Here is a 27,012-nt window from a genome sequence, read left to right as displayed (position 1 = left end):
TTTCTCTTACTACTAAAAATCCTTCTGACTAGACACAATTCTTCCTCACCTGCCTTCTTATTTGACCACTGTATGCACACTGAGATACTCTCTCCCCCACTTCTGAAAAGTCAGGAAATCTAATGGAAAAGACATTTTTCCTTGACTCAGTAATTTTCCTCTCTGACCCTTTACACACTTAGGGGCTTAAAAGAGACACTGAAATAACATTAGATGGCATCTGCATATAACTAATACTTTCAAAGTGTTGTGCAAACTTAACAAAATACAGCTCAAATCTCCTTTGAGCAAAAGTGTTATTAGTCCTTTAGGATGGAGAGATTAATTGACTGTGGGCCACAATGTTTACTGGATTTGTCAGGGGATAACAAAGTTAGAGACCAAGATTTTAATCTTGAGCCTGACAGCAACAATCTCTGGGATGCTGCCTTAAGCACTTACATTATTTAAAATTTAAACTCTCCCATCCATCAAAAATATATTTATCAACATGAAAGAGGGGTTTTGTGAGATAGCTAAATAAAATTTTACATATTTTATGAGTACGGGACTGTGACAAGCAGGAGTGGAGATGGAACTTAAACACTGAAGTTTATGTCCTGTGTTTACTACCCTAGTCCACACAGCTGTTTAAGAGCAGTGCTACCAGCTATATTATATGGCTTCCTTGAGGCATGCAAAACAGTTATCAGGCTTCAGATGTCTTCTGACTGAATGATTAAATCAAGACAAAATTCTTCATAGCACTCCAAAATTTTCTTCACATTAGGAAATAAATACTACTAAGAAATATTTGTGTGATTTCGGTCACACACAGTGTAGGGACGCTTTCATGCTTGTATTCTTGAATGTTTCTGGCCAGTTTTTCAGCCTTTCTGGTGGCTCAAAGAGCTCAGGGAGAACAATGAGCCAAGTTTGAAGAAACCATCCCTTTACATGAAAATCTCTATCTGAAACACAAGGAAAATGTTTTATCAAAAATTTTAAAATGAAAGCTCACTTTAAAAGAAAAAACATCTAATTGAGCCCTGAAAGAATAAGGGGGGCAAATTAGGAAAAATGTAACAGTGAGTAGAAAGCAGCTGCAATTCAGCTTCAGAGCAGGTGGAATAACAATGCCATTTAAATACACACACGCAGAGAGTACATAGGCTTCCTATTAGGACAAGACTAACAAATACGATGTTAAGTGTATTTTAATTTATTCTAAAAATGTGTGGGCGGGATCATTTGCATTTTACATGCTTGTCAAACGAATTCAAACCACTAGCACTTAAAAATGTATCAAATGGTTTGCATAACATCTGATTACATTTATACACCTGTCTTCCTGCTGACAGAGCTTGTATTTTTTTCCTTCCTTGTAATTAATTACAGGAGAAGATTCAGAATATCTGACTAGAACTTTTTGTTAGGTGTGAAATGTAATACAATTTTATAGACTTCTTAAAAACTGAAATCACTCCTTTTGTTGCTGTAGAGACAGAGGAAAGACAAATTCACATAAGAAGCCAGGGCAGACACACAGAGAAAAAGCAGGTGTAACACATTAGCAGCCACCCTCCACTGGGTTGCCAATTTTCCTTTGGGGAGGCCAAAGAGGAGCTCCCAGGAATGGGCTGCTTCTCTGAGGGCTACCTCCCATTCAGTCACCTGTAGGTTTTATGGTATTAATGCTGCCTTTAGAAACATTAACTTTTGCCAGTAGTCCCTTAACATTTTTTTTCAGAGGCAGAGCTCAGTATCATCCAACATCCAATAGTGACAGACCCAGTTAGTTTTCTTTGTAACCATGGCTTACTTGAAAGGTTATCAAGCTGTTGGGAAAGACAAGAATCCTTATGAGCAGGATCAGTGGGATTAAGGGCACAGACCTCCAGCACTTCACTTGTTACCAGATTTGACACAGCACTCAATCTTTCCTTCAGCCAGGACAGGGCAAAGGCTACACAAAGGCAGCAGTGTAAGGGGACACAGTGCAAAAGGAACCTTGGAGGAAGTGTACAGGTGCACCTGGTTTTGAACTCTGGTTTTCAGACCCTTTGAAGCAGCACTTGTAGGAATCTCCACACATGTTCAGAAAGAATTCTAGTCTGTAACCTCTTTTAATGAATGACAAATTGTCAGTTGCATATAAAAACAAATATCTATCACTATTCTGTCTAGGTATTGAGCAGGTAAAGTCAACATCCTCAATAAAAATTACCAAAATGAGTTTGATGTTCTGCTCTTTACAGGTCTCAGATACTGCATTGGTGTTTTGAGTCATCCTGTTAGAAGTTTGGTTTTGCTTAATCTGCAGGGCTCTTGTATACAAATTGCAATGCTTGTAAGAACCTCTTATTTACTACTGGGTATGCAAAATTATGCAACCATTGAGATCTGGGTTTACAATTCATTTCTGTGTTTTGTCTTCTTGTCTAACCTTTGCCTCCTCTTCTCTTGAGTCTGTCCTTCTCTTTCCAACAAAGAAAACAGGTGGGGGTTTTTTGGTACTGCTTATCTCAATAACTTAGCTTTATCTACTGAATTTAAGTAGATGTATTTCTACAGTTTGAGGCCACTACAATGTTTGGTCCATAGAATGGATCAAATGAGCTATTTTAGTAGACACCTCTGTGCCTAAAGCCAGCAGCTTCCAAGACGACTTCTGGAAAATGTATCAGAAAGCCAGATATGTTTGCTTAACCTGTCTGGCAATTTCCTTTAGCAAAGGGAATCCTCATTGCTGTTGCCTGCTCAAATCAGCTCCCTCTGAAGGAAAAGCTTTCTGCAGTTTAGTCTAAAGGAAAATGCAGAGCAACAGCAGTGCATCCTGCTCCAACCAGTCTCCCTCACCAAGGAAACAAACCAGCCACTGTGGAATAATCCACGTTGTTTGAACATTCAGTCTCTTCAGGGCTCTTAAAAACAATTTCTTTGTATGTCCTGTGCTGCAAAGAGCAAGGTTCAAAATAACTGAGTAGGAAATGAAATCCACTTATCAATTTCTTCTCTCTCCCAGGATTTTTTTTTACTCTTCTGCTCTTCTGATACTGTATTTTATGCCTCCTTCTATAAGATACTAGGGGTTTGTTCCTCTTTAATTTTTATAGTGTGTCTAGTAAAAGCTTCACAGGTGAAAAAAACCAAGAAAAACAAATGGACATAAAAAGAGTAGGCCTTACAAATAAACAAAATACCTTTCTCTAGTCCAGACTAATTTGCCTGATATACTTAGAAATGTAAACATGTAGAATGCAAACAAATGTAAACTAAAACCAATAATCTAACCTATGCAGAAACAAAAAATATATCTTTAAAGAAAACCGGACACTGCTTACAGGACAGAATTATAATACACTAGTCTACATGATATCTAGAATTATTAAACCCTGGCAAGTATTTCTGTTGGAAAAAAAAAAACACCAAACCCTACACTTGAAATAGATGTTGAAAAGAGTGTTTCTAGCACTGATTAATAAAAGCATAATTATACTATATATTCAGCACCAAAATAGAAATAGCATATGCAGCGTTTCCTATTTTGAATATAAATAATGTTATTTTGTTAAGAATCCAGGCTCCACTGGCTGTATCCTAGGCATAAATCAAAATGCCTACAATGAAAAGTTCATGGTCTCGGGCTTTAATGCTGACTTAATTATTTGTTTCCAGCCTAGGATATTGTACCAGTTTTGGCTGGGATAGAGTTAATTTTCTTCATCGTTGTTTGTACGGTGCCGTTTTGGATTTGTGATGAAAACAGTGTTGATTAACACTGCAATGTTTTAGCTGTTGCTGAGTAGTTCTTACACAGACTGAAGGTCTTTTCTGCTTCTCACCCCACTCTCCTTTGTGTACTTGGTGCACAAGCAGGGACAGCTGACCCCAACTGACCAAAAGGACGTCCCATACCATATAATGTCATGCTCAGCATATAAAGCTGAAGGAAGAAGGGATGTTTGGAGTGATGCTGCTTGTCTTCCCAAGTCACCATTACATGTGATGGAGCCTCCTCTTCCAAAGAAAGACTGTGTAATTATCGAAGCCAGAGAAAATGCAGTAACCATAAAGCTAGGCATGTGCCTGGTCCAGGCAGTCATGATCTACACTTTCAGAGAACTGACCTCTGTAAATTTCAGCACTGGTGGCTTTATACTCAGATAAAGTGACAATTCACAGTGCCCATGGAAGTAACTATTTTTAATAAAGAAAGCCACAATACTGATTTCACTCTTGGTTCAGGAAAAACAAGTATCTTATTTGAAGCTATGACTGTATATTAGTATCAGACTTCAATTCCTTTTTTATTCTTTTTTTTTTTTTTTTAAACTGAATTAAATAGTACTAAAATGACATGCAGAAAAGGTTCTAGGATCTCTAGTGCATGCTCTACAGTAAAATCCTTGACCAGCTAATGACTCAAGCAAGCTCCCTTCCTGAACGTCACTTGTAAGAAAACATTTTGTCTCCACTTCACTGGTTCAGAAGCACAGCCTCCTCCTTCACCAAATTCACGACTGGATAAATGTTTTTTCTGCAGTATGCGCTTGAGGTTGCTGAAGCCAGATCATTTGCAACACTATTTTGGTTATGCTCAAGGACCTTCTTGCACCAAAGTATATGTCAAATAAAGATGATTTAGGAAGAAGTACTATATTCTTTAAACTCAGGGTTTTTAAATTTTTTTAAGTTAAATTCTTCTGGATGTTACACTCCTACTAGAGAAAGATAGCAACTCAGTAACCATGCACTGCCTGCAGATGTTAAGCCTCAGCTCATTACCACTGACATTTTGTTTGAGGAAAATACCTTTCAAAAGGTTGTAAGATAGGACTGACAGCCATTTTCAGACAGAGGAACTTGAACAAGTTAGCAAAGAATTCTCAGAATGCTTAAGGGAATAAAAAAATTACATACTAAAATGTGCTTGACATTCACATTTTCTTCTTTAGCTTATCTTGAAAAATACCCAGATGTTCATTTTAGCATACTCACCTCAGCAAGGTAAAATTCATCATATTGTCTCTTGAAATTTTCTCCTTTGTAGTAGTTACTAGCAGCAACAATCACATCTACAGCCACCATGCTTAGTATGAACATATGAAACACAGATGACCTCATCATTTTCTGCAAAAGAAAATTTTATCATCAATGAGTCAAACCGAATACATTATGAAGCTTTATTGCAATCAGAATATAATCAGCTGTAATAATATGTTTTTATAAAGCTTTTTTACATTATTTTAATATTATTTTTACATTATTTTAATTTTTACTCTTTAATATATATTCTAATATATTGCTTTAACTGGTTTAGATATGCAAGTTGTTTGGGTTTTTTACCTTCAGTTTTTTATTTGCCAATTAAATTCTTACTGAATATTTATCATTTAATATGATATCCATTGCTTTAGAATGTTTTTAAAGTATAAACTGTACGTCTATCTACTCAGTTGCCCTTGAGTAGATAGTCCTGAGTAGATAGGCCCTGAGTTGCCTATCTACTCTTACATTATGATTTACTAATGCAGATCTTAATGACTTATTGTTCATGATCAAGTAACATCAATTCTATCTTGTGAATTGCTTTTGCTCAAGAAAGATAAGTAATATGGGTTTAATCTGATGTCGAACTATTGCCTAAAAGTATAAAACTTATCTACATATAGTAGATACGCACATCTGGGCCAATGAATTGTGAAGTACTTCACACATAATTCATGTATCTGTGCACTTAATGCTTTGTGTCACCACTGCTGCAATCCCACAGGAGAAAAGAGAAATGGAGGCATGCAGCATTTTCCAGGAGTTTACATCCATGAGTTTCCAAAACAGTAGTGATAAGAGGTATGCCAGAAGTTCAAAGGACTAACTTCTAGGTCCCCACCACAAAGAGCATAGATTTATGATTTTCCCTGAAAACTTAACCACTGTCTTCACTGGGTCAGCCACAGCTGTTCCACTAGAAGCTATAGTCAACCAGGCAGAATGTACTTATTTTAGATTAAAACATCTTTGAATGAATGGTTACTAATATCGGTATTTTTTGCAGTCTTTCACAAGTAATACAATTTAGTCTTTAATGATTATTTGCAAACACAACATAAATAAATTATGCATCATTATATTTCTTTGTGTTTGTGCATAAATTGAAGTTGTGCTCACATTGGAAATGACCATTTATTTGCTCCTGAGTTTATATGTAAAAGTGCCTGACAAAATGTCAGGAAAAAGAAAACTCAAAATATAGAACTCTGCCTCTTCTCAACTTCTTCCTAAACACTTTGTGTGCCTGTACTGTTTTAAATTCACGGGATCACATAATTATTTAGGTTGTAAGAGACCTCTTGAGATTATCTAGTCTGCCCCTGCCAGCTCAAGCAGAGTCAGCTGGAGAACCTATTCCAGCACTTTGTTCGGTGTTTGAATATCTTGACAGATAAAGACTCCACAACCTGCTTGTACAACCTGTTCCACTGTTTGATCACCTTCCAGTGAAAAAGCGTTTTCTTGTGTTCAAATGTTCAAAATTAGGCAATGTCCCAGTGGGAGACAGAGGAAAAATACGATCATAGGATCTCTGAGATTAAAGAGGTGTCTTGAGATGATCTAGTCCAACCCCTCTGCTCAAAGCAGCACCACCTAGAGAAGGTTGCTCAGGACCATGTCCAGTCAGATTCTGAGTATCTCCAAGGATGGAAACTCTACAACCTGCCTGGGTAACCTCACTCTGTCTTTTTACAGTGAAAAGTTTTTTCTCATGTTTAAACAGAATTTCTTGGTGTTTCAGTTTGTGCCCATTGCCTCTTATCTTACCACTGGACACTACTGAGAGGAGCCTGGCTCCATGTTCTTCCACGCATCAGGTATTTTTCCATACTGATAAGATCTCCTCCTGAGCTTTATTTTCCCCAGGCTAAACAGCTGCAGGTCTCTCAGTCTTCCCTCATATTAAAGATGCTCCAACCCCTTTATCATCTTTGTGACCCTCTGCTAGACTCAGTCCAGTATGTCCACATCTTTCTTGTACTGAGAAGCCCAAAACTGGACACAACACTCCTGATGGCCTCACCAGATCTGAATAGAGGGGGATCCCCTCCACCAGTCTGATGGCAGTGCTCTTAATCCTGCCCAGAGGTGCGTAGGCCTTCTTTGACCCAAGAGCACATGGATGGCTCATGTTCAATTTGATTTCCACCAGGACTCCCAAGCCCTTTTCTGCTAAACTGCACTGGTTGGTGACAAGCCTGTACTGGTGCATGCAGTTATTCCTCCTTCAGTGTAACACTTCGCTTTTCCCTTTTTTGAACATCATGAGGTTCCCGTACAGTCAGCTCCACAGCCTACTAAGGTCCCTCTGAGCAGGAGCATAACTATCTGGTGTATCAGCCATTCCTCCCAGTTTTCTATAATTGCAAACTTATTGAAGGTGTGCTCTGGGCCATCATCCAGATAATTAAAGAGGGTGTTGATGAATCAAGACTGGCCTTGCAATAACATTGGCTAGCATCCTTAGCAATCCTTGGCTTATCCCATCATATTCCATAGTCATCTGTATATCCATTTTGCTTAAATGTTTCTTAATGCAATCCTCTTCCACCAAGAGTAAGCGGCTCCAAACTTTCTCATAAGTCTCAGGGACTTGGGATTCCTGAAGGTCTGTCTTACTCACCAAGACAAGGGTGAAAAAACATTGAGTACTTCAACAATTTCCATGTCATCAGGTCACCTAACCCATTCAGCAGCAGGCCTACATTCTCCCTAGTCTTCCTTTTGCTGCTCTTATATCTGCAGAAGCCCTCATTGTTGCTGTCCATGTCCCCAGGCAGATTAAACTCCATGTGGGCTTTGACTCTCCTAACCCCATCTCTCCACTCTCAGACAGAATCTTTGTATTGCTCCTGGGGCACCTGGCCCTGATTCCACCTCTTGTATGTTTCCTTTTTATTTTTGAATTTTGTCCAGCACTATTTGTTCATCCATGCAGGCCTCCTGCCACATCTGCTTGATTTCCTTGCACTTGGAAGGGGACTATTTTTGAGACTGAAGGAGGAGATCCTTGAAAATCGACCAGTTCTTATTCTCTCTTATCTCTAGGACTGCATCTCATGGGATTCTCCCAAGAAGACAGGTGAACATGAAAAATCTGCTCTCCTGAACACCAGGGTTGTGGTCCTGTCTTTTGGATTTGTTCCCTCCTTGTGGGACCTTGAACTCTACAACCTCATGGTCATTGCAACCAAGACTGCTCCTGAATCTCACATGACAAGTTCCTCCTTGCTTGTAAGTATGAGGTTTGGCCAGAACACCTGACCTCATCAGCTCTTGTGTGTTAGGAAGTTACCATTACTGCAATCCAGAAATCTGGATTGTTTCCTGCTGTGTTGCTCTTCTAGGAGATATCAGTTGTTCAATTGCCCCAGGAGAACTGGGGCCTGTGAATGCGAAGATGTTGTAGAAGAATGAAAAAATGAAGCAACACACACTTTTTACATTCATAAAGATACATTAACGTGTTAGAAAATTCATATATGCAGTTGTTAAATACTGTCTCAGTCCTTGGTGAGCTGAAGTTTGTTATGTTGATAAAGAACTGTCCACATTTACGTTTTATGTTTAACCCTGCCTGGAGCTCAAGGTCTTGACCAAGCTACTCTCCATACTACTGGGGGTTTTTGTGATCAAATTAGAGCATAATATGGTATGTATGGGAGACTACAAGGACTAGCACTTGTATCTGACTACAGAAGAATTAATCTGTTGAATTCCACTAGTGTTTTAAGGTAGTTTGCTTAACTGAAGCTGAGTGGAGACTAAGGACATATTTACAAGCATTCACCTAATAGGACTGCCTCTTGCCTCTTAACATGCAGACTTGTGCAAATCATTGACAGAATTGCAGACAGACTAACCTCCTCATGCAAGCTAGCTTCCTTTTGACCCTAGTGGCATAAAACAGCTGTGTAATCCAGTCTGCAAAGGGAGGCTTATGAGATAAAGCCCAATAGTCAGAAATTTACAGAACAAGACTGGGTTAATAACAATGCCTAAAGCACAGTGAAGTCAAGAAAATAGAGCAATTAAATGAGGTCTTGATTTTATTTTTAATCTACAAGGCAAGCTATAAGAATACAGTTATTAAAGACAGAGCTATTGGCATCAATCATGTATTTTTATCAGTGGTGTGATTCAAAACAGGTAGCATTGTATATGTTACGTTTCTATTTCACAAAAGTTCTAAACAGATAGTTAATCTCTCTGCATATTTTACACTATATTTTTAATAGTGTCAAAATTTCCTTCATAGTAACAAAGTATTCTGTCTCAATTGTGAAAGGACCTGCTAAAAGAAACTAGTAAGTGAGGCTGTAAACTGCACTTTTCTCTCCCTTCACAAAAAATTGCAACAGGGAAGCAAAATGGTAATACAGGAAGAATAAAAATGCATAAACTGCCTTGGTATATAGGTACATACATGCGTACTTTCTCATACAGTCGGTACCTTTGGACACTCATAAAAATATTTTCCAGTGGTATATTTGATATTGGAAAATAAATCACAGTAACACAAATAATATCCTCATTGTAGTATGATTCAGTAAAATTCAATAAAGCTTCTTGTCAATTACTAAAGGTCGCCTTCCCAACTGAACTGAAAGGGGACGATTTAGCAAACAGAGACTATTATGTTGGCATAACACAATTCAACACCAAGATAATAAGAAAGGAGGTTCAGACAGGATACAAGCTAGGCACAGGCTATGTAGAGGCATGAACAGGCTATGTAGAGGCTGAGGCGGCAAATTAGGAGATGGCTGTGGCAGGCAATATGGAAAGCACCTAGTTGCTGGCAGAAAGACAGAGAGCCCATGGGGCCAGCAAGATGGAGGTATCAGAGGAAATACACATGCACAACAAAACCACTATGCTGAGGAGACCCAAAAAAGAAATTCATTACTTCTAAATCCCAGGACTGGCCCGCTCATGGAGGTCAGACTGGCATTTGTGTTTCTTAATTTTTTCTACAGCATGTCAGAATCTAGCTGCTTATTTGTCATGAATGCTGTGCATGCTTTCCTGTTGGCCTTTCAGACAGACTGCTATATCCTTAGGAGATCAATCACAGTGCTCTAGTCCACACACTTACTGTGCCCAACTTTCCCCTACTTTAATGTGTTTTCGTTTGTTCTTTCTGCGTCACAGGATTTTAGCTTGGATTTGTACCCTTGAAATGGTTCAGCGGCACCTCTGCTGTAATGTCTGACCATGAGAGTTCACCATTTCTTTACATGTTTCTGTATTTGGAACCAGGTCTAAGTAAAAGCTGAATTTATCCCACAGCACTTGCCCAAGCCTTAAAAATCATTTTGGATCATTGGATCAGCAGTGTGTCATTTGGATTACAGCCCTTTTCAGAGCATACAGCCATGGAAAATTCTCCATGCAAACTTGAAAGAAGAGACATAATGCCAGCTTTTGTTCTTGTTTAATTTGCTGACCTTTTTCAGCCCTTGGATGTGTGTTTCTTAAACTGTGTAGGAATAAGATGAAAGAAATGTTCTGATGTTGCTGTCAGCCAGTTGCATGATGGGAAAAGTGTGTCTAGTATTAAATTGGACTTAAGATTAGCTGTATTGAAGCAGTCTCAAGTGAAATGCCCTGTTGCTGCCATCAATCAACGGCAACAGTGAAGAATTTCTTACATTTACTATGAATCACTTCTAATGCTGGCATCTGGCTCCATGCAGGATGATGATTCTCAGTATCCAGGACACTGTGAAGAACGTGAATGGCACAGTGCATTAAAGATGCAATGGCCATAAAAACCAATACATGATAACCCATTAACGATCCAAATTGTTTCAGTGTTTGGAAAACCACAAGGGAGCTGAGGGTTTACTTTGTGCCTAGATTGCAATTTCATGAAAGCAGTAAAGACTTCTAAAATACTACTCATTTATTTAGCATTAGGGATGTGCTTGGCAGAGCTGAGGAACTCTAAATGAAAAATTATATGTAATATCCTGGATTCACCCAAAAGCTCAGGTAAGCAATGACACTAATTGCTGACAAGTGGAGCCTACCTGCATCACTTAGTCTTATGGAGCATTACCATGCGTGGCCTAAAGCAGTCGTTTGTCACTCCAGGACTATCAGAATGGTTACCTGGCTTTAATACTCCTTCCACCTTCCTGCATGGCAGAGAGAGGATGAGTGACATAAACTGGCTTTTGCCAGCTCACTGCCCTGGAGAAATTCCACAGAAGCTGTCACCTTACACAGCCAGGTGCATACAGACCCTGGCTCAGGAAAGCAGTGGTCCACGCAAAATGCCGTCACTAAACAAGCTAGAATAATTGAAGATGAAACTACATTTTCCTAAAGCTAAACTCCTTTCTGGGGCTTCATATGTACATCAGGTCACTCCTCGTACCAACATCTTTTATATGGGGTTTTTGTTTCAAGTCCATAATAGATCTTGCTTACTAAGCAAGATGGTAGGTGTTGCAAACTTCTAGGGTCTGACGGACTTAATAATAAAAGAACACATGGGCCATAATACCCTCATATTACTAGTTCAAAATTGACCAAGCTGGTAATGTTCAATATTATTACGTGAAACCTTGAAAGAAGTGTCTTCAAAGGGCTCAATGGTTTTAGTTCGGACCTACAGAAATTCAGACTGCATTTGGAAATACTTAACACTCTCGGTGATGGTCTAAAAAAAAAAAAAAAAAAAAAAAAAAAAGAGGACGAATTGGCTTGAATAATAAAAAATTACTGACAAAACCTTCAAGCTTATTAGTACTGAGTAAGACATGGTGAGGAGCTGATATGCAAAAAAGCTCTGCTTATTTTGGCTCTTTAGCGTGTGAGAAGCTCAGAGTCCATAATTGTCAAACTGGCAGGGTAGCTCTCAGAAGTACCAAATCAATTAATGAACAGTGTAATCATCATTTAACTAAAAGAGTTTGATAATCACTATATGGGTAAGCAGCTTTTTCCCAATTTTAATACTCCTGAATTGTGTATTCATCAACACACAACTGTAGGAAAAATACAGTTGTACCTGTACCTCTCTATATTTTAGATGTACTTTAACACTTCATAAAACAATAGCGTCTCCTCCTCCATGATTCAATCGGATGGCTCAGGCAAGCTGCGTACTCCCTTTGCTAAAGGATTCCAGCCAAGCTTCCAGCTATGGCTGTTGAAAGACCTTATACTGGCTACATGATTATTGTGGTTAATTTTGTACCTATTGCTATAATGATGTTGTAGGATATTTGTACTCATCTCTACATGTGTCTATTGGAAGAGTATCATCTCTGGTAGCTATAATAAATTTTGATTTGTTAAAGTTGTTTAAATTTATACAAAAGAGTTGAGTGATATTTAAAAATAGTTATCACAACTAAAAAGGTTACATTTTTGTTACTCCAGTCTTTTTTACTTATGGGCCTGTTGCAGCCTAGGTCATACCACTGCAGTGACATGAAGGTGAATATGACTCCCAGCTCATTTCAGTGCACAGCACCACCATGACTTATGGTTGTGGTATGTTCTGTAACTACAGTTCAAGTCTTATGGTACCTGATGATTTCTTAAAGCCCCATTATCTGGGGTCATGTGAGTATCACAAATACAGAACCCTTGTTCAGAAGAGCTTTTTTCTTTTTTGGCAATTTCTGCAGAGCTGAGACCACAACTTATAAAGAGGGATCATAGGTTTTATACAAGAGGCCAGTTAAAGTTGTATGCACAGAATTCATACCACTAAGAAAGTAACATGGGAAACAGCCACTCAAAGGTGCTAGCTAGCTTTGATATTGAAAGCAGAAGACATCACATGTCTGAAAAAATATAATAAGGTACTGGTCCTGGAAAAAGACTAGAAATAGCAAAGAAAACTTTTAACATTCTATGCAACATGATTTCTAAAAGCCACTGAGTAAAGATTCAGTCTTGGCCTAAAAAACAAGGGCCAGTTTTTTGATCCCATACAGGTTTAGTATACTTGTGGTGCTATTTTGCCCTTTTTTTTTTTTTTTTTCTTCTTCCTACAAAGTGCTTGAAGATACCTTGACTATGAAAGCAGCTTTAGAAAATCACATTCTATACACTGCTAATCATAGATAATTCATAGCATGAATAGGATAAATTTGATTTTCATGTTGTTGGTTAATGGCCATCTGAGCAAGTATAAAATTGTGAAATTGCAGGAAATTTTCCCTTTTGTTTGCAGAACATTGTAGAGCATTTTACAAGCTGTGTAACTAATTTTCTATAAGCCATTTTGCTTTCAACTTTATGACTGCCTGACAAAGATATGCTTGTAAGGAGAATTTAGCAAATTATTCTCATGCTCTGCAATCTGAACATTTCTCAAAATTATTAAGCATTAACCACAAATTTTAAGGGAACAGGCTTTTTAATATCTTACATTGATGCAGTTATATATCAATGTGGGACATTAAAAAATGTTGTAAATCTAAGATATCATCTACTATATTTGAGAAGAACTTCCAGATGCTAGACGAATTCAAGAAATGCAACTTCATTCAGGAAACAAGGTGAAGGGGGAGTTTTTAATTAGATGCTGAAAGGGGTGGCTTATAGACACTGCAAAGAATATGAGGCAGTAATTTCAGCTCAGATATTATTAACTTTGGTGATGGCAGGGAGGCAGTCTCAGCTTTCCAGTACAGGCTGCCTGTCCCAATGCGCTGAGAATAGTGTGATTCTTCACCAGTTTAAGCTATAAACTTGTTTTAACATTCTTTATAATGGCGGAGGAACTTCTCAGGGTAGTAATGTAATAGAAATGAATGTAAAGACTTCTTTAAGATTCATAGTCCAATGAAAAATCTCCTTGGAAACTCTGGTTACTTTAAGATCACTTTAGCATTGAGAACTCTTGTTACGAGTTGCAGGGGATAATACAGAGGGTATGATGATATTTAAGGAAACACAATGCTCCCCAAAAACAAGTGACATAATAATTCTTGCAAGTTTTAGAATATGCAGTTGGAAACCTTTCTGGTGACACTGACCTGGTAGAAAGAGCAGCACAGACAGTAAACTATCCTGGCTTGAAAAATATTCTGTGCATTTCACTTTACTGTGCTTCTGTTTCCACCTTCTACCTCATGTGATTCGTATGTAAAACTCAAGGTAAGCACTGTATTGAACTATTAGTTTTTACAGGGTCTCCTACTACACAGCCTCAAAATAAACTGGAAATGGGACTATTACTGAATAATGGCAATATTTCAAGACATGCAAACGTGCTCTGATATGTAATCAGAGTCCTGCTTTTTGTGCTATCACAATACAATTTTTAAAGCAAATGTCATTTTCAGATTATTTATGGCTAAAATCATAAAGATATCAGCAACTGCCAAAGACTATCTTCCAGTAGTCTAAAAGTCTAAAAGTCTAAAAGTCTCTGTATTTGAAAATACAAGCAACTAATGAACCTGTCATGTTGTACCTGATACTCCTGCCTTTTTGCATAGCAGATTTTGATTTAAAAATGAAAGAATTACTAAAAAAAGGCAAACTGAATTTGGATCAAAGAAACGAAGTAAAGTTAGTAACACAGGGAGAATGACAAAATACACAGTTGGGAAGCAAATTCATTGAAATAATGATGAAAAGCTTACTGAAGAGAAATGAAAAACTGTAAGATTTGACTTTTCAAGCAACCAAACTTTAAAGGTAAAAGTTTCCATCAGAAATTAGATACTTTTTTCCCCTTAAATCCTACATTTGATAGCCAAAGTCTTATTTCTGCTTTAGCACTAAAGAGTAAGTGTTGCATATGCCTCCTTCAGACTAGCTGCATCCTGTTAATTCATACCCTGCAATAACAGAATAAAGCAGTAGTACAGGTACACTCCTGTACGCCTCTTACTAACAGTAGTCACTTCTCTCCTCCCACAAACTTCCAAGAGAACAATCAAAAAGAGAAATGGTGACTCTTCTGCCCTAAAAATCCATGCAATAATGGCTTCTTTGAAACTAAATGAACCTCCTCCTCACGAGTTTATAAATCAGCTAGCACAGATATGTCATTTTCTTTGCAAAAAGACAGAGAGGAAGTAAGCAGCCTTTCAGTGACTGCAATCTGACTTGGAGAAATGGAGAGCAGCAGCTGCAACATAAAAGAAACCTAAAAATACTACTTAAATTGTTCATGATAACAATAATGCATAGAGATTGTTACCTTCCCCTCAGATTTTAGAACTGTTAGTAAGTATATCATCACCTCAGCAGTAATTTTCTTAAAGCTACATCCTATGAAATGCAAAATAGAACCCAAATAATATGAATACAGATTTAACTCTTTTTCATAAACATTGCAACACAGTTCAATTCAGAAAATACAATGAGACAAAATAATTATTGTATAAAACCTGAAATTAAATAGGCCAAATTAATTTTTGGTTTATATCTAGTGACTTCATCTAAGCTGTAGGGTTGAAGTGGACCCTGTACTTTACTAAGGTGTAATTAATCACCTACCAGTCCTATGTGGATTAGTATACTCCCTCGCACTACAGTACTTTTCCTTTCACAATAAAAAATATTCTAAATCTGCAAATTATCACTGATCTCTTAGCAGCAAACTAGGTGTCTGAACTAGTTTCAAAGCACAGTGATAAATGATAAATGATAAATTTAACCTCAGGCACAGGAAGTGGTATAGACCCAATTTAACACTTCCAGCTGGTCATATTATACACCACATATATACATAAACATATAAAAACCCACAGAATCATAGAATGGTTTAGATTGGAAGGCACCTTAAAATATCATCTAGTTCAACTCCCCTACCATAGGCAGGGACATCTTTCAATAGATCATGTTTCTCAAAGTCCCATCCAGTCTGACTTTGTACATACATATATGTATGTACATGTATGCATATATGTGTATGTATATATATAGAATCACAGAACCATTTAGGTTGGAAAGTACCTTTAAGACCATGAAGTCCAACCATAAACATAACACTGTCAAGTCTACCACTAAACCACATCCCTAACTGCTAACATACACATCTTTTAAACACCTCCAGGGATGGTGACTCAACCGCTCCTGTGGGCAGCCTGTTCCAATGCTTGATAACCCCTTCAGTGAAGAATTTTTTCCTAATATCCAATCTAAACCTTCCCAGGCACAATTTGAGGCTGTTCCTCTCATCCTATCGCTTGTTACTTGGAGTAGAGATCGACAGGCACCCACACTGCCACAACCTTGTTTCAGGCCGTGGTAGAGAGTGATCCTGAGCCTCCTTTTCTCCAGACTAAACAACCCCAGTTCCCTTATCCACTACTCATAAGACTTGTGCTCTAGACCCTTCACCAGCTTTGCTGGTCTTTCTTGGACATACTCCAGCATCTCAATGTCTTTCTTGCAGTAAGGGGTCCAAAACTGAACACAGTATTCATGGTACAGCCTCACCAATACCAAGTAGAAGGGGATGATCACTTCCCAAGTCCTACTGGCCACACTATTTCTGATACAAGCCAGGATGCTATTGGCCTTCTTGGCCACCTGGGCACATGTTGGCTCATGTTCAGCCGGCTGTCAATCAACACCCTCAGGTCCTTCCCATCAGGCAGCTTTCCAGCCCCAACCCATGCACGGGGTTGTTGTGACCCCAGTGCAGGACCTGTCACTTACCCTTGTTGAATATATGTACACAGTTATGGGGTAGGCAAAATTTATAGCTTATTTGTGATGCTGTGCTCTGTCAGTCACATTATAATGGATGCATTTGACATTATCAATCTCTATTTTCTAAGTTTTTCTCTTAAAACTCAAGTTTCCTCACTATTTGCACTATAACATTTTCTGTATTTACATATTGTTTCTGAATCCTCTAGACATAATCTTCTATTTTAGTTATGTCAACAATGTTGACATTTCCTATATTTGTATATTTTTATTTTGAAACTATGTTAACCAAAAAGGGAAAAAAAAACATAATAATGTTGTGCTTACTGTGAAGCAGGACAGCTCCATCTCTAATACTAAATCTGTCTGCCATTATTCCAAAGCTGTACCATGTATGAGCTGTGGCAAACAATATATTGCTCACTCCTTCAGAAACACATTAAATATAATTTTGACAAGTCATGGATTACTATATGAGCTTCAACTTTCTCCCAAATTTCAGGGAAGGTGAATGAGGAGAGAAGGAATTTGGATCCTACCTGTACTTAATTTTTTTCCCATGCCTTCAAAATTTCCATACCTTTTACATTTTACAACTCCAGGACCCTCACTTCCAACAATTTTCTATTAACATTGGTTCCTCTGAAGACCTCACCTGGCATGCCTCCTTGAAATTGCTTCAATAGGCTACTTATTCTTTCACTTACAATTCAATTCAAGAACTATGTCTTTGAAATGTCACTTATGAACCAGATGTGAATCAGGTATTTTAACTGTCTCTGTTTTATTTGGCCTTTTATTTCTTGATTCATTAGAAAAGTGTTTCTTTTTGGTTTTATGTTATTGCAGTAGTGTAGATTTACTCGCTGCTTTATAAATATGAAGGCAAACATTGCTCTTATTATAATGAGTAGCTGATGAGCTGGAAGGACAACAGACCATAACATAAGTATTGCAGCACACCCTTCAATTGGTACTTACTCAGGATCATCATGAAATCCTTCAGAATTCTTGGTATTATTTTTAGGATATGGCATTACCCATGTACTAAGACAGGTACAGCTGAGCTAGAGAGGAGTTAAATACACTGCCTGCCCTTCCTTTTTTGTCCTCTGACAGTTTAAATAATTTTCTTAAATATTTAGCCTGGATTTAGTTTCAGCATGACTGCGTTGCTGTGTCAACTCCAATGAGCAAGCTGCTCATATTAAAGTTCGCGTCTCCTCATTCTGCATAGACTCTGTAGAGGAAATGGCTCTTCAGGGGGAACCCAAACTCAGTGCTGTACGTATGTGCTTTAACTCACCCCTCCTCACAACAGTGTTCAGGTACCATGAGCAACTTATGTGAGTGTTTTGCTGAGAGTTTAAAGTGGCAAAGGGCAGAAGAGAGCTCACAATACTCAGAAAACTGAGTTGGAGGACTGGAAACATAAATTCTGCTGCTAGGAAGACTCAGGGAATATCTTCTAGTTCCTTTAAGCTCATGAGAAAAGAACATGCAGAACAATTCAGGATAAGCAGAAATTCAGTCTCTATTTGCCAGTAACCTCTTGTACAAGAATGAAGAACCATTTGGAATTCCCAACTACTTCTTGCTTCTTACATACTGAGAAAGCACTAACAAGAACACATTTTAACAGAAAAGAACTAAAGAAAAAATAATTAAACAGAGGGGGAACAATTTTCTTTATTTTGAAGAAATGATTGTGAAAAAAACAAAAATTAAATCCAAATGCTTCAAGGGTTGTCTGACATGGAAACAACAAAAAATATGTCCCTCTAAATAATTTAATTTCTAACATCAAAATATGCACCTGAAAGCAATCAATTCTCTCTTTGGTCACCTGCTGTCAGTATTTCCAAATGTCATGAAAACTTGAAAAATGAGGTTCTAAGACATTAATTACTTAAGGAAATAAATGTTTTATTTAGTGGGTTTTCTTTTTACTATTATTGTATTTCCCAGCCAAAGACAGTAGGAATAAAATCCTCCATCATGGAAAAGTTGTATACTCAACTAGGGCTCCTTACCTTCTCTTAGTTCTCATTGGAGCTTTTTATTTTAGTACAATTAATATAGCATGTATGCTTTGTAATTCTTTAGAAGGCTGAGCTGAATTTCAGTGCTTTTTCCCAGCTCTTGTTTTGTTGAGCTGTTTAAAACTTACAGAAGTATTTGATCAGCATTGGAAGTAGTAGAATACTTTCATTCTTTGATAACTCCCTTTCCAAACTAAAAACTTTCAAATGTGTGCTTTAGGCAAGTAAGGCAACTCTATCCAGAATTAATGAAAATCTTTTCCTGGGTCAGAATGGTCATCTGTATTGATTATTGGTTTCTGATTGCAATGCCTTGCCTAACAGAGTACATTGATCTTCCTGGTTACCATATGTGCTGTACTTGTCCCGGGAACACAGTGTACAATATAGTTCAGACTGGCAATAGCTACCTCCCTTAGAGTACTTTCGCTTCTGGTCTTTATCATTCTTACAGTTTTATGTACCTGAATAAGGCAATAAAGATTTCGCTTCATACCAAAAGGCTTAGACTATTCAGAAACAGCTAGCCAGGTATGTGATAGGAAACATTAGGAACATGTCCATAGTGGTACACTAGAGAAAATCTAATTTTTAGAAAAAATGTTTTTCTAACATGAGTTACTTGGCCAAATAAATAAATATCAAGCATTTTAATGGAATTTCCACCTTTTGATTAGGACAGTTTTTCCTTGCATTTTCCTTGCATAATTGAATTACCACACTAAAACTTGTGATTTACATATAAAAGCAGAAATTACTTTGAAATAAATCAAATGACCCACTAAGGAAGTGATCAGATAAACAATTAGAAGGGAAAAAAAAAGACTTTTTGAACTTAGACTCAAATTCTACTTTCTAGTGAAGCAGTTTTCCTTCAAACAAAACACACAGAATAGAATCACTGGAGTATTTCCTCCTAACTGAAACAGCTCTGGAAACTGCTGACAACTTACAGGTTCTATTGCCTTAAGCATGGGGATAGTGAAGCTAATCAGTGATTTTGATTGCTTTTATTTTTGAGGGCAAGGGGCAGTAATTGCCTATGTACTCCCTTTTTTAAAAAAAAGCATCTCCAACTTCACCAGCTAAACTATTTTACTGTAGTCAAGCTGTGATATCCCTCTTCCCTTCACTAAGGTAGAACCAGCAGTGTATACAAGTCTAAAGTAAGGGAGATGGAAAAACTCAAACTAATGTGGCTTGGATTAAATACTGTAGCATTTCAGAATGAAAATAAGTTGATTCTAAAGTCAAAGGTTTGTACATTTTTAATTGCTTCCCTCTCACAGGAAGTAGCAGAAAAAAATTATTTTCCCACTTTCTAAAAGGGTCATAAAATTAACGTTGGATTTGGACTGGACCACACAGGAATCCTGCTGTGTAAATCTCTTGGAGAGGCTGGAGTCATAGGATACAGGAGACTGCAGCCTTCTAGTTATTTGGAAGCTCACCTTTCCAAATTTAGTTGAATTCAAACTTAATTGGGTAATTGCATGAGCAACACAATAGCTCTTCAGTTTCATAACCACACACAAAGGTGACTTGTAACGGTCATTTTCAGCAAGTTCATAGTTCAACATTGCCAGCTTTCTTTTACAAGATGTTATTTTAAGAAATTTATTTAAAGCAAGAGCCCTAAGACAGACAGGCTGTCTCAAGCCTAAATGCAACATTAATCCAAATTTCAGTCCTCTTTAAAAATCATTCCACCCCTCCTCAAAAAAAGCCCAACCAAACCACAAAGAATCTTTTAGAAACCTGCACATCATTTCTATTCGTTTGACTGTTTTTCCAAACAGGATTCAGAAGAGTTAAAAATGTAGATGTCATATAATGACAGAGAAGCATAGCGTTCATAGCTATGGCATACTTAGGGCATAAAACCTAGAAGGTCCTTCAAAAGGCAAATCAACAGATGCACCAAGTGCAGATACTAGAGTCTTCTTTCAAAGGCTGGGAGATTGTGTGTAACGGGGTACAACTGCATTTTTTTCACTCCTTTCCCCATCACAACTTGCTAGAGCTGTGTCAGCTTCTGCTCGTCGGTATCCAGCAAACTAGAAGAGCAGTTTAGCTGCCAGTAGAGCTGATTTGCAACACTGATGGCTTTAACACCACCTAATTGAGAGCTGCTTCGCTGAATGCTGCCAGAGACAGATGGGATTACAGCAAAATATATGGGAATGAGAAAGCAGTAAAGATACATGAGGTAATGTGTGATTTTGGATGAAAATGATAAATTTTGGGGCATGCCGTCAATACTGAGAAGCAACATGGATATAAAGAAGTTGATTAAGTAAGGGAGAGGAAATAAAATATGCAACGTCCCCCTCCCACAAATTCTTGAACTCTCATGATGCTCTTCTCCCTATGACCCATCCTTTCAAAAATTATTCCTATATGTCCTTTATGAATTTTCACTTCAGAAATACTTACCTGATGTGAAAGCACAGAGGGTGGGAATTAAGAAATCTTATCTTCATGGCAGGGGAAGGACAGAAAAGCAGAACAGGCACAAAGGAGAACAAAGGGTTTAGTACCATGGTGTAAGAGTAGTTGGCAGAACCGTGGGTGGCAATGACAAAGGAATTGCCATTCATGGACTGTGAAACTCATTCTAGGATAAGGATTTACGTGAGGCTCACTTCTAGTTCCTGTTCTTCAACTGGTGAGTGCAGTGTTTGCTTAAAAACACAGAACATTAAATCAAGTTGGGAATTGAGAAGAAAATTAAATAAAAGAAAAAGGCAGGTTAAAAGTTTGCCATCAGCACATACACAGCTGTTTTTAAAGGTTTAATTAATGAAAAATCTATAATTGTGAATTGATTTTGATATATAGTAAATCAAAATGAAGCAGCTAATTAGTAAACGAAATCTCTTCTGGTCTGTATGGTAAGAGTTTCTATTGAAGTTAACTTCAAAGGATTTCTTTAAAAATATGAGCAGCAAACATTTTTTTTTTTTAACAACAAAGGAATATCCTTTGATAGGAAAATGCTGTTGTCCTACATTTGTAATATATAATTCTTATTTGATAATTCTCAATGGAATTGTAAGGTATCTCATAAGACTTGAGGAAAGAAGGATGCTGTAATTAAATGATAAAGCAAACTAATAACATAAGTCTGACAATATTGATGCAAGTTCTGCAAATTTAGATGTTTTCTCATTTTAAAATAATTCAGCTGATTTTATTTTTCCAAGGAAGATCTACATCACTTTTAAAAATGGTCACATTAATATACATCATGAAGTAATATTCCCATTTATACAGTCATCCCTGAAAAACAGGAAAACAGAAATTCAAGCTATAAGTGTTAGGTTTATATGATTTTGATTATATCAAGTATTAAGAAATTTATCTGTCTTTACTGAGAAACATCTCTTTAATTATGGCCACTGAAATACATCCAAAACTGAAGACCTATTTGTAAGACATCATGAGACATACACTCCCAGTGTATTTTTATCCTGTACAAATTCTTTAAAGGGAACCATTGTCATTGACATATGGCAGTATATTGAATTAATATGCTATTCTAAATACCAATGAAGTAGAAACTCTTTAGACCCGTATGTCCAATTTTGGCTAATTAGTTTAATTTTTAGCAGATGAAATTTGGTGTGTCTGTAAACTAGAATGTGTCCCCCAAATGCTGCTCATTATTACTGTTATGGGTTTTTATCCCTACTTGGAGTAGGGCCTACTGAAAATGTACTACCACAATACGTGATTCAGTATTTGCATTGTGAATTCAGCTGAAGTCTTGAATGTTTAAATGACCTAGGCTTTGAGCTAACATCAATGACTGTCTTAAAATTATACGAATCACCTCCTGTTGATGTCTCTTTCTTCTGATTATGAAGTGCCTAAGGTGATCAACTCCTATCAGCACATTTAATTGCCAGACTCCTAAGACAGCTAAATAAATTCCTTTCCTTCAATGTCTATGTCTGTACAACCACACTTATGCATAAACATCTATTCTTGCCCTCATTCCCACCCCTAAGGCTTTTTAGTAATTTTTAAATTAATTTCTAGTTAATGTTGCTATCCCACCTGTGCAAAGAGTAAAAACATTTAAATTAAAACTGCATCCATCACTGCCATACATCCCCTTCTAAACCATATTCAATTATTCACCCTTTGCATACCATATCTTACTCTTCTCTTAACCAACCAGTAGGATTAACCTTACCGGTTATATATTCATGATTAATGCTGAACTGAAATGGTGTATACAGCATAAATTCTACATTGATTTACAATATGGGTTTTTTTAATTTGAAAAAGGAACGTAAGTGCCAGCATTACTACAGACAATTTTCCAAATGATCTGCAAAAGTAACCACAGTGGTTCCGATATACCCACTGGTATTACTGTCCTTTCACTTAAAAGATAATGCCAGTTACTAATGTTTTTAGTTGAACACATTTGCACAATCACAATCCACAAAAATTAGTACATTTGTAGCATTCACTATGTCTTGTACATACACTTATCTGTCCCAATACTGCTCCTTATGGGTTTATGAAAACACAGGACACTCCCATGTGGCACAGTCTTCTTAGAGATCAAGATTTTCAAAGCAATCAAGTGGATTTAGACACGTAAATTCTACTGAAGGACTGAAATAGGTATAAAACAATTCTTGGAATTGCTGAAGCACAGTACATCATTAATTCTGAGAACTAGGCAGTATTCTAGAACTGTGTTCAATGTTAAACTTAAGCAGTAAATTAAATTTCTTACAGCTAGAGAAATTTAAGGAACTCCCTTTTTTCATTATATTTAAAACCGGAATAAACAGTTAGTTTCTCCCATACATCCCTATATCTGCATGTCTTTAAGGAGGAATGCTTAGCAAGAGCATGTCGATTTTGCCTCATGGGTTTTTTGATTTGTTTCAAGACTGTTTGGCATTTAGATTTGTTTCAATGTGCCATTTTTAATGACTGCAAAACCAATGTTGTATATTCACAACAACAGAGATTAAATCCTTCTCCGGTACAGCCAGCAGTGAAATGCTTTCTGAGTTTGACAGTGTCAGGGTTCTATTGTTTCCCTTCTGTAGTTCCCCCAAACAGAAAGAGAGAAAATCTGGAGGAACAGAGGGTGAAAAAATCTGGACTTGTCACATGCCCTTTCCTCTTTACCTCTTCTCTGAGGCATAGGTAGAAGGTGTCTAAGCAACAGTGCTTGGCTCTACTTAGCTCTGAAGAACACTGAGAACCCCCCACCAACCTTCTTTCAGAAACCCAATCTGAGAGCAGCGGATCATCCTCTTTTGCAGCTCCATTAGTGAATAACAACCTGCCTCAGAACAGTCACCTGAAAGACTGGCAAGCAAAAGTTTGTATTTCTGTATCATACACAACTCTGCCCAAGTATCCTTGCAGACAGATCACTGCTCCAGGTTTGGTTTTAGTTAATGGCATTCTCAGCTGCAATAAACTCTGCTCAGTCTACTCTATCCCCCAGGAAGTTACTCCTATCACCTCTTGAAGGATGCCTACTCACTGCCACTTTGAAGTCTCCTGGCATAAGCTGTAAGATCCTAATGCTGCAACATAGCTACACCTTCATCCACATCCTTTGCAACCATCTCCACATGCACCATGCTCTGTAGCATCCTTGAAAATGGAAGAGTGCTCCCTTCTCTCACAGGAATCCTTCTGACTGGGAGCACACAAATAAAACATATACCATCCACAACAAGTTATAGTGTAAATTAGACTCCCATCCATACCTGCACCCTTACCTTTCCACATATAACAACAATGGCATCAATAAGAGGACTGGGGCACAAAATCCTTACAAATTTCAATTACTTCAATGAGACTCATATATATGCCTATGCTTGCTAAACTGTATTTTTTTCTGAATAAACTACTGGTATTCAGGAAACAAAATAAGGACCCATATGCTTTATAGCTTCTTAGTTGAAAATTACTTCTTGTTAAAAGTAAATCTGGTAACAACATAACGTTACTAAATCTGCAGAGCTATGAATTACAAAATGCTGGAATTAAGGTAATCTGTGTCTGGTGTGTGCATGCTATAATACAGCCTTTAATGATATGGTCACCAAAGTGCTGAACTTTTCATTGAACTTCAAGGGGCTGTGGGATGCACATGAGTAGATGAAATATCCTGTGTAGTGTGAGTAAAGCAGAGAATGGCATAGGGAGAAGGACTGCAGTTAATGCAGCCAAATACTACCTTGGAGAACTGTATTTGACATCTACCTCTGCTGAAAACTGATGCTAACCAAGCTGTCTGAAAACTCTTCCTAGCCAGTCATTACTAGAGTGTTTCTCATTTTAAAGGTATCCGACTTTAGGGTGAAAATGTGTGAATTTCCAGTGTGTTGCCTGCCATTTCCTGCCATGCTATTCAAAGATGTAGCTGAGTACTGAGTCCTAAGTGGTTGTGCTTTACAGTTATGCCTTACTGTTGCCATAGCACATTTCTCTCTCTCTTTTTTTTTTTTTTACTTTAAATTCAGTGCTACTGGTATTTCAAACTTGTATTCGACAAAATCACTTTAAAGGAAGTGTGCAATGTACAGAAAAATGGGAACTTTACTTAAGAGTTAATGTACAAATATGAGAAAAACGGGTTGGTTTGCAGAATTTACGGTTACAAAATTTTGCCTTTCAAACAACCTTATCTTTGACTGTGCTTAGTCGAATGATTACTGTGCGGGTGTGATGGAACAAATACCAACCAAACAGCCATACCCTGATCTCAGCAAAACACTTATAGTGTGGGTGGATATAGCTAAAGTCTACCTGGTACCGAGCAGTGCACAAACTACTGTTTGCTTTAACAGGAAAAGATTTGATGTATGCAAAAAAAGAGCAGTGCTGGAGCTGTTCTGGCTCCACAAAACATACAACAGGCGTGCACTCAGCAGAAAATCAAGACCCCCACCAGAATAAACAGTTCAGATTATTATCTTCCAGGGACAGAGCATGGGATTCCTCAGCCATAACAAACTTTCTCAGAGGGCTCTTACAGTTGTTCGGTTTGTTTCTGCCCTGTTTCAGTAACTGATATGCATAAAGATATATATATATGTATATATGCATATGAGTGAAGAAGCATGTTTATGGTTCTGATTGAGTGGTGGGAACTAAATGGATGAGGGAGAGTAGGTCTGAACTGTGAAGGTTTATCAGCCTTGGCTATGGACAGACAGTAAAGATCGAAAGTTGCTGAACCTTAGAAATTAAGGATCTGTGAATGTATCTACTGGTGGTAGCTTCTAAGCTACGCAGTATTGGGAAATTTTACTTTGGGCATGGGATGAAATGGAGTGACTGAGGGTAAAAATAGTAAGAATTCTCTTGCAAACAACCATGAATAGTCAGTGAGAGGCAGTTTGACAGTAAAAGAGAAATGGCTTAGAAGATACCAAAGAAAACTAAGATATCCAAGATGATAGTTCTGAGCCAACAGAGTAACAGACTGGATGGCAAAACTGTATGCAGATAAAGAGAGCATGAGGGAGGGGATTGGGTGTACAGTCAGCTTTCACTAATTAGTGTTCCAGTTCCTCCTCTGAGTTTTCCAGAATCCTACAGAGGGAAGCGGAGGCCAGAAATGAAGAGAGGATCACAGCACATGTACTGCCAACTCTGCTATATTAGCAATGTCTGTAGTAAAATACCTTCTCAAATCAAGCCCACTAGTGTATGTATTTGCTTTCCTCAGCTGAACTTTTCTGAACAGTTTATGATAGAGAAGAGAAAATGATTTATATACACTTTGGGTACTGTGCAATTAATAAAATGTCACCACATAGATTATATACACCAGGGGGCATTAATAGCAAAGTCATGTACAGCACTTAAAGTATGATGTCTCAAGCTACTATTCAAAGGATGAGGTGAAGATTAAATGAAAATGACTGATTGTGGAAACCAATTATGAAAAATCCTGAAACACTGCAATTTAAATATGAAATAACATGCTGTGGGTCTAGGCCTATAAAAATGTAAAAAAAATCTATGTCACAACTTGCAAAAAAAGTATCTGCTGAAGGTACCTGCTTCTCTCCACTAAGTATAACCTTCTGTGCCTCAGTTGGATAACTAAATTTTAAGTATCTAAAGTAAGTTTAATGTCCATTCCTGCACATAGGAACAACTGGTTACTGTGTACTAGGAAAGAATATGCTAGTGTTTTGCCAACTGTCCTGAGAAAAGGAAACCCGTATAACAGTTCTGCACTGAGCTGAGGTGGAAAGGTCAAAGTTCCTTGTGCAGAAAAAAGGCAAAGCTTTGG

The 27,012-nt window shown here is 37.6% G+C and overlaps 1 protein-coding gene across 1 annotated transcript in view; it reads right to left on the bottom strand.

The window, feature by feature from the left end:
- The window catches only part of NALCN (sodium leak channel, non-selective), a 248,446-nt gene that overhangs the window by 119,773 nt on the left and 101,661 nt on the right, over positions 1 to 27,012 (bottom strand). Inside the window, exon 12 of the mRNA XM_074910888.1 lies at positions 4,981 to 5,112. Coding sequence (XP_074766989.1) covers positions 4,981 to 5,112 — 132 coding nt within the window. The remainder of the gene's footprint in view (positions 1 to 4,980; positions 5,113 to 27,012) is intronic.

The sequence above is a fragment of the Athene noctua genome, chromosome 1, assembly GCF_965140245.1.
Source record: "Athene noctua chromosome 1, bAthNoc1.hap1.1, whole genome shotgun sequence".
Lineage (NCBI taxonomy): Eukaryota > Metazoa > Chordata > Aves > Strigiformes > Strigidae > Athene > Athene noctua.
The sequence above is the reverse complement of the archived record's forward strand: the minus strand, read 5'-3'. Positions and strand labels throughout refer to the sequence as shown.